Raw genomic sequence first — 9,184 nt, 5'->3', positions numbered from 1 at the left:
CATTGTCCTGCTGGAACGTGAACCTTCATCTCAGTCTCAAACCTCTGGCTGACTCAAACAGGTTGTCCTCCAGAATTGCCCTGTATTTAGTACAATCCATCTTTCCTACAGTCCTGACCAGCTTTCCTGTCCATGCAGATGAAAAATATCCCCACAGCATGATGCTGCCACCACCATGCTTCACTGTAGGAATGGTGTTCTCAGGATGTTGAGTTTGCGCCACACTTGGCATTTCCTATGATGGCCAAAAAGACCAATTTTAGTCTCATCTGACCAGAGAATCTTCTTCCATTTGGATTAGTGGATTCATAGAGGGAGATGAGTTTAGAGTGGAGTGCTCCCACCCGAATATGAACGAGAGCAGTGAGTGGTGACGAGACCATCAACTATCGGTCCTGCATCGATGGTCCTGATGCTGAGTGGACTTTGCAGAGGGGTTGTGGGCAGATCAAATTTAGGGATGATCATGCTGGTGATGAAGTTCCCCTCTCCCCTGAGTTGTCAAAAGCAAAGAGAACGTGTGTGGAGGATACCAATTTTAACAACACAGGTACTTTAAATGACTGGGCATTAAATCTCACCAGACTCATCGCATGAGCTGGGCTCTCAACTGGGCTGGTGCCAGATGGACGGATGGGACACTGGTAGATATGGTGCTTGGAACTCCCACAATAGAAGCAAAGACCCTTTTTCCTCCTTCTTTCATGTTCAGAATGTTTCAGACAGGTGTGAGAAACCTCCATAGATGTGGTTTCCTCAGAGGGTTGGACTGGTTTGGAGTTCTCCTTGAGCGAGGGCCAGTTGGCCAGCAAATGATCCAATCGTATTGCTAGGTCAGTGAGGGAGTCCAGCGTGAGCTGCTCATCTCTACACGCCAGCTCACTGAGAATTTCTGGAGGAAGACCTTGTCAAAACATCGCTTTCAGAGCCAGATCATTCCATCCGCTGGCTGCTGCTAGCATTCTGAACTCTAGGGCATATTCAGTGACTCCTCTGGAACCCTGTGAGATAGTGAGCAGACTTTTGCCAATTTCAATTCCCTCTGGTTCATGGGCAGACACTCCTTTGAACAACTTGAGGAAACGTTCATTAGAAGTATTGTGCTCACCGCCATTTTTCCATACAGCGCTTGCCCATTGTAGCTCTTTGCCAGTGAGAAATAACAGAAATTTAGCAATCTTGTGTTCATCAGAGAGGTTAGGCATGTTAGAGAAGTACATGGAGCAATGAAGTAAGAATCCCTTACTAGTGAGAGCATTCCTGGCATATTTCTCCAGAATGGACAATTGTAATGTTGGACTAGGAGAAGCTTCAGGACGCGTTAGGAGGGTCTGCAACATCACAACTGCAAGCTGCACCATCTGGGTGTTAACGTTTGGAAGCCTCTGTTGATGTTCTCCTAAAAGACGCCGCTGAGCATTCAATGCAGTTTGCTTCACCTCCTCTGCTGCATCCATACTAGGCGAAGTATCCTGTCAGAGCGCAGGCACTTACAGATGTATGTGCAGGGAAGAGTGAGGAGCAAACTTGTAATGAAGCCAAATCGCAAAACAGGAAGTGTGGTCAAAAGGCAGGCAAGGGTCAGTCGATAGGCAAACAGGGCAATGTAGAAGAGACAAGGAACATAAATAGAGATAGTGAGGGTCAGAAATACTAGTCAGGCAGATATAGAAAGGCTTGGTATGGACTGGAAAACACATGATACTTCACATTGAAGGTGTGTGAGATAGAGGCTTAATTAGTGTGGCTGATGAGCTGTGAATGAACGACAGCTGATTTCAATAAGCTGGTGACAGAGGGTGCTGTGTTCTTTGGGAGTTGTAGTTCTGAGTGGCCGTTTGTAGTTTGGCTAGCGCTGTCATTCTCAATGCCTTTACTGACAGCGAGATTATAAATTTTGAGTTGATAATATTTATGGCAGTTAAAGTGTTAAAGTTCACTCAGGTTCTCTGTGTGGATTCCAAGTTGTAAAATGGGCGTTGGATGAGTGTTGTGACCTAGGGGAGTCACCACAATATCAAAAATAGGGGAGACGACACGAAGTTTGCAAGGAAAAATCCTACATATTTATTTTTTAAAAGACCCAAAATCTCAGTTCCAACAAAAACTGCGATCAAAGTCAATAGTGTAAAGAGGGACGGCAGGCCACCAGCAGTGCGTGCAAACGCAGGAGTGGAGTGGAACGTGCCGTCTGTCTGTAGAGTCCAGGTGAGAAGAAAGGAAAAAAGCTCCCCTCGGTCGCGGGCGACGCTCATTTTGAAGGAGAGGCTCCACCTGCGCGCCGGTGGAAGCCATAATCCATTAGAAGCGGCCCGCCCCTTGCACACACCTGCGCTTCAAGACAGATTAGAGAGACGCACTAAACAGGAAAAAAAACAATCATTACTCAAAAGCTCATGGCCGTCACACCTCCCCCTTTAAGAGAAACCCCATGGGTTTCCAGCAAATGAATACCCTCCGAAAACACAAAATAGTTAGTGCACTTACAATTTCTAAATTCTCAAAACATTTCACAGTCTAACCATGGTTATCAATCAACACAAGCGTATTTGGTTCTTGCTTTCTCAAGCCACTTTAGTCCACATTTAGTAGCGTTTCTAAATTGCAAATATCAAGGGGATATAACACCATACACCAAAGGCATTCACACAAAACAGTCACAAATCCATGTTCACCATTTTCGTACTACATTACCAACCCGACTTGGCCTGGTGGCAACCCAGCGGTGCCTTCAAATTCCAGGCCCTGGAATAGAAGACACAGTATAACAGCATTACAAACACAGTAGATAGATCTATGGGGCTGGAGAGCGTGACAGCGCGTCTGCTACCACATTCTCTTTCCCTGGGATGTGTTTGATGTTTAGATGGAAAGGTTGCAAGAAAATACATCAGCGCATTAGTCTTTGGTTGGGATTTTGGAGGGAGTGGAGAAAGGTAAGGGGGCTGTGGTCACAGTAGACCGTAATTGGACTTACGCTACCCCCCAGGTACACATTGAAATGTTGAAGGGCCCAAATCAAGGCGAGCGCTTCCTTTTTGATGGTGGAGTAGTGCAACTGATAAGTGTTGAATTTACGCGAAAAGTAACACACTGGTCTTTCAACACCCTCATCATCCTCTTGCAGTAGAACAGCTCCAGCGCCTACCCCACTCGCATCAACTTGCAATTTAAAAGGCTCATACAATTTCGGTGCCACGAGAAGTGGCGCAGAGGTGAGGACACTTTTGATCTTGTCAAAAGCGTTTTGACAAGCAGGACTCCAAACGAACGGTTTGCTCTTTTTGAGCAAATCAGTGAGGGGTGTTATGATAGATGAAAAGTTTTGGCAAAACCCTCTGTAATAGCCAATCATCCCCAGGAACCTCATAAGTTCCTTTTTTGAAGTTGGTTGTGGAAATGCGTCAATAGCCAAGACTTTGGCGCGAATAGGGCGCACAAGACCTTGCCCCACCACTTTGCCAAGATAAGTAACCGTTGCTTTTGCAAACTCGCATTTGGCCAGGTTGATCGTAAGGTTGGCTTGGGTCAACCGTATGAAAAGCTGGTGGATGCGATGCAAATGTGATTCCCACGTTTCGCTACACAGGACTACATCATCTAGAAACACCGCAACGCCTTCCAGATGTGCGACAACTTTATTCATTAATCTCTGGAAGGTGGCAGGCGCGTTACGCAACCCAAAACTCATCACCTTGTAAACGTAGAGACCTGTAGGTGTAACAAACGTGGAGACTTCTCGTGCACGGGCAGTCAAGGGAATCTGCCAATATCCCTTGAGCAGGTCAAACTTGCTTACGAACTTGGCAGATCCCACCTGATCAACGCAGTCGTCTACACGTGGTAGTGGAAAGGAGTCAGGTTTAGTGACGCTGTTTAATTTATGGTAGTCCGTACAAAATCGATAGGTACCGTCGGGTTTGTTCACCAAGATGCAAGGCAAAGCCCAGCTAGAGTACGACTGCTCAGCCAGGTCGTGTTTCAACAAATACTGCACTTCCCCCTCCAGGATTTTTTGTCTTTCCCCGGAAACCCTGTAAAAACGCTGTTTAATGGGGGGAGAGTCCCCAACGTCAATGTCATGGGTAAGCACAGATGTTTGGGTGGGGGTTTCGGAGAACAAGGACGGAAATTCCTTTATCAAAGCTTCCAATTCGGACGACTGTTGTGGGGTAAGATGGTTAAATAGCATCGGAAGGTTAACCAATGACTCAGAATTTGAGCCTTCCTAACAAGACCGCATTGTCAGGTTCACGAACCTCTACCTCCTGCAACGCTGCCCCCGCTGGAGGCGTCATCTCACCCAAGGACGGATGTCGGTCGTTCTCCTCAGCCGACCCTGCCACAGACAAGCAAGAGAGAGGACAGACAGAGGTAGCCAAAGCAGTAGCAGGTTCAACCTTTGCCTGATCAAAATATTGTTTCAGCAAGTTAGCGTGATACAGTTGGGTTTTAGTCTTCCGGTCCGGTGTTGCCACCACATAATTGTCATTTTGCTCTACGCGAACAACCCTGTAAGGGCCAGCAAATTTAGCCTGGAAAGGCGAATGCACGACTGGGAGAAGGGCCATTACTTGATCAACTTTAAACACACGACGTGCAGTCTTTTTGTCATATGCTTTTTTCATTTTAGTTTGCGTGGAGAACAGTTTTTCCCGTGCGATTTTCCCCGCCTCATACAATCTACGGCGAAACCCATTGACGTAGTCAGTTAAAGATTGCGGAGGACCGCTAGACAAGTCAACATCGCCCATCAACGTTGCTACCGGACCTCGCACTGTATGGCCAAACACCAGCGCGTTTGGGCTAAAACCAGTGCTTTCTTGGGTCACCTCTCTGGCCGCCAACAGCAACCAGGGCAGTCCTTCGTCCCAGGAACTTCCCAGCTCCACACAGTACGCTCTCAACATGGACTTGAGCATTTGGTGGAACCGTTCTAAGACCCCTTGGCTTTGGGGGTGGTACGCTGACGCCTTGTTATGACGGATTTTCAGTAAGCGCAACACCTGGCCAAAGGTTTTGGAGGTAAAATTCGTTCCGCGGTCTGACTGTATGGTTTTTGGGATACCAAACACTGACATGAACTGAGACAGCGCTTTGACAACGGGTTTGGCTATAATGGACCGAAGCGGGTACGCCGCAGGATAACGGGTGGTTTGACAGATGACAGTTAGCAAATAATTGCATCCAGTTTTGGACCGAGGAAGTGGCCCGACACAATCAATGACGAGGTGTTCGAACGGTTTTGACGCAGGGGTGATGGGTCGCAGAGGAACCGGTTTTGGCATTTGATTAGGCTTGCCAGTCTGTTGACAGACAAGGCAGGCTCGCACATGTTCCGTAATGTCACGTTTTACCCGAGGCCAGTAGCAGTAGCGTGTGATTCGGTCGTAGGTTTTACGGACACCCAAGTGCCCGGCGTCATCATGGGCAGTTTTTAACACCAAGCTACGCAAGGTGGTTGGGACCACTACCTGCCACGCATGTTCGTCAGCTGGGCCACTTGGAGGGCATTTACGCATCAAGACCTCGTCCTTCAGTATGTAACCTTCAGATACGTCATCGTCGCAGCCACGAGCCTCAGGAAACAGCATCTGCAGGGAAGCATCCGACCGCTGCGCGTCAATCACCTGCTGGCGAGAGATCGAGGTCGGCAAACCAGTTAAAGAATGAGCATCATCGTTCTCCAGCGCAGCTGTCCTTTTACTGGATGAGCGCGTTACCACGGACACAGGCGCAACTTCACGGTCTGAGAGAGCACTACTTGAATTTTGGACACCCCCACATTCAATCACCCCATTTGCCCATACACAAGCCCCAGCTAACCCATTCCCAAGAATAACAGAAACCCCACGGACAGGGAGCATAGGGCGCACACCGAGTGAAACATCTCCACTGACCAAAACAGACTCTAGGTACACGCTGTGTAAGGGCACGGTCAGGACATTCAAATTAATGCCACGAACAAAAACACACTGGCCGGTATCAGAAGACATTGAAAAAGGCAAGGCGGACCTACAAATGAAAGATTCTACGGAGCCCGTATCCCTCAGGATTTTCACTGCGATTTTATCGCTGCCACGACGCAGTGACACATAACCATCAAACACAAAGGGTGAAAAACTTTTATCCATGCAAGCGAGATGACCAACTGGCACAGCCAAGGCATTGTCCTTAACGGGAATTTTAAATTTCTCTTTACCCCGTAAGACGGGACATTCAAACTTCCAGTGCCCTTTCCCCAAGCAGTAATTACAAACGCTGCTTGGATCTGGTTGATTACGAGCGCGAGGAGCACCCCTATTCGAAGGTACAGCATCACGGGGTGTTTGAGTGTTCCGTGACCAGCGAATGTCACGGCTCGGTGGAGCAGAGAACCTACTTTTATGAATGAGGGCATAATCATCGGCCAACGCAGCTACTGCAGTCAGTGTGATCGCTTCACGTTCACTAAGAAAAGTGGCCATAGCTTCGGGTAGTGTGTTTTTTAGCTGTTCAACCAAAATTAGGTTTGTAAGGCCAGCTTGTGTTTCAGCGCCAGACGCTACACACCAATGATTAAACTGAACGGCAAGCTCACGGGCGAAGTCGGTATAGGTTTGCGTAGGTCGTTTTCGCATGCTACGGAACTTTTGGCGATAGGCCTCAGGAACGAGCTCGTAAGCTTTGAGCACCGCTTGTTTAACAGAGTCGTATTTCAGGCTTTCGGTGCCATCCAGCGCGGAATAGGCCTCCTGGGCGCGGCCAGTTAAGGTGCACTGCAGTAGCAGTGTGCGCTCGACGTCGGGCCAGTGATACGCATTGGCGACACGCTCAAACAGAGTAAAAAAAGTTTCCACTTTGGCTTAATCAAATTTAGGCACCAGCTTTAAATATATAAAAGCAGTGTAAATGATAAATGAGGACAAAAAATAAAATCAAAGAAATAACAACAAGCACATACAGGAGGGCAATTATAAAAAATATATAAACTATTCCACCTATGCCCCTAAGCCTGGACGTTCCCACAAAATGCGAGAATGTTCTAAAGCTGACTTTCCCGTGTACTGCACTGCCTGTGATCTGATACAATTGTATCAATATTGCTCCTGTGCTATAAAGGTGCTTCAGATGACACTACCCCAAACACTCTCTCTGCTGAAGCCATGAGTGCACGGTATAATGTTGAACAGACACTCGAGCTAATTTTTTCAGATGTCCAACAAGTTTCTGATTCAGAAGAGGAAGTGGAAGAGGTCTCAGAAGAAGAAGATGGAGAGGAATACAACCCAGAGCATCATGAATCATCTTCAGAAGAAGACATCCCTGAAGCGGAAAGGGAGATTTTCCTTTCAAAAAACAGCAATATAGCATGGTCCTCGGCAGCGTATGCCCCAGATGGCAAGGTGGCAGAGCAAAATATCATAAGGATGACCCCAGGACCCACAAGATATGCTGTTTCAAATACCCATGACCTTGTCTCAACGTTCCACTTGTTTATCACACCAGCAATTGAAAAAATTATCCTGGAGATGACAAATCTGGAGGGTTTTCGCAAATATGGAGACAGCTGGAAACGGATGGATGAGACTGACTTGCATGCCTACTTAGGGCTGCTAATCTTAGCAGGAGTATACAGGTCCTGTGGTGAGGCTGCAGCAAGTCTATGGGATGCAGAGAATGGAAGGCCAATTTTCCGTGCCACAATGCCACTCAAGCTCTTCTACACCTACTCAAGAATGCTACGATTTGATAACCGTGAGTCAAGACCTGCAAGACGTGTGGCTGACAAACTTGCTGCAATAAGAGAGGTCTGGGACAAGTGGGTGGAGCGGCTTCCCTACCTCTACAACTCAGGGCCTGATGTAACAGTGGATGAGCAACTGGTTCCATTCAGAGGTAACTTTCATATTTGCTTTCATATTTGTAATAAAAAATGTGATTTTCACTATTGATTTCTATGACTGTTTTCTGTGACACTGATACTAATTACTGATGCTAATCTGTTTTGTTGAAAGGTCGTTGTCCCTTCCGGCAGTATATGCCCAGCAAGCCAGCAAGATATGGGATCAAGTTATGGGTGGCTTGTGATGCCAAATCGAGCTACGCTTGGAAGATGCAAGTCTACACTGGGAAGCCGACCAGTGGAGGCCCAGAGAAGAACCAGGGGATGCGAGTTGTCCTTGATATGACAGAGGGACTGAGGGGTCACAATGTCACATGTGACAATTTCTTTACCTCCTATGAACTCGGACAGCAGCTCCTGAAACGGAAGATCACCATGGCTGGCACAGTTCGGAAGAATAAGCCTGAGCTCCCGCCTGCACTGCTTGCATCAAAGGAGAGAGAGGTCTTCTCATCAAAGTTTGCCTTCACACCCACCACCACTCTAGTGTCCTACCTCCCAAAGAAAAACAAGAATGTCGTACTTCTGAGCACACTGCACAGAGATGCTTCCATTAGTGACCGTGCGGACAGGAAGCCAGCCATTATCCTCGACTACAACAGCAACAAAGGAGGTGTGGACAACTTAGATAAGGTGGTTGGAACATACAGCTGCAGAAGGATGATGGCCCACTGGCCCCTGGTCATTTTCCATAACATCATTGATGTTTCCTCCTACAATGCCTTTGTGATATGGAGAGAGATCAACCCTAACTGGATGCCTCATAAGCAGAACAAGAGGAGGGTCTTTCTGGAGCAGTTAGGAAAGGCACTTGTAACTCCACTAATTGAAAGAAGGAAGCATGTCCCCCGTACAGACGCCTCCGCAGCAGTTGTGAAAGGTATTCAAACCTCCAGATTTCCTCATCCACCTGACGATCCAGCTACCACAGCCACTGCCCCAGCTGGAGCAAATAAGAGGAAGAGATGTCAGTTCTGCCCTCCAAAGAAGGACTGTAAAACACATACTGTGTGCTGCAGGTGTCAGAAATATATCTGCAAAAGCCATGCATTTGCATATTGCCCTACATGTGCTAAATAGTTGACTAAGTTGTGTTGTATGGTAATTTTTCTCAGATCTTTCACGAGCATAAAATAAATAAATAAAATAAAATGAATAACTGACCCATTGGGGTGAATAAAATGCATTCAAAAGGATTTTTTGTACATTTCTATTATTTCTAAGCTAGAGAAATGCTACACAAATATTAATTTCCACCTAGAGTAAAACAAAAATGTAATTGGCAGTGTCATAGCAATG

At 47.0% G+C, this 9,184-nt stretch overlaps 1 protein-coding gene across 1 annotated transcript; it reads left to right on the top strand.

Moving 5' to 3' along the window:
* The first annotated feature begins 7,145 nt into the window (after nt 1-7,145).
* LOC132868626 (piggyBac transposable element-derived protein 4-like) lies at nt 7,146-8,965 on the top strand. Its single transcript, XM_060901668.1, has 2 exons — nt 7,146-7,878; nt 7,998-8,965. The coding sequence occupies exons 1-2, from the start codon at nt 7,146-7,148 to the stop codon at nt 8,963-8,965; spliced, it is 1,701 nt and encodes a 566-aa protein (XP_060757651.1).
* The last annotated feature ends 219 nt before the right edge of the window (nt 8,966-9,184 follow it).

Source organism: Neoarius graeffei, chromosome 2 (assembly GCF_027579695.1).
Source record: "Neoarius graeffei isolate fNeoGra1 chromosome 2, fNeoGra1.pri, whole genome shotgun sequence".
Taxonomy (NCBI): domain Eukaryota; kingdom Metazoa; phylum Chordata; class Actinopteri; order Siluriformes; family Ariidae; genus Neoarius; species Neoarius graeffei.
Note: the sequence above shows the minus strand (reverse complement) of the source record. Positions and strands in the feature narration are given on the sequence as shown.

Coding starts and splice junctions, on each gene's coding strand:
- LOC132868626 (XM_060901668.1), top strand. CDS start 7,146: ATGAGTGCACGGTATAATGTTGAACAGACACTCGAGCTAATTTTTTCA. Junction 7,879..7,997: donor GCAACTGGTTCCATTCAGAG/GTAACTTTCATA, acceptor TTTTGTTGAAAG/GTCGTTGTCCCTTCCGGCAG.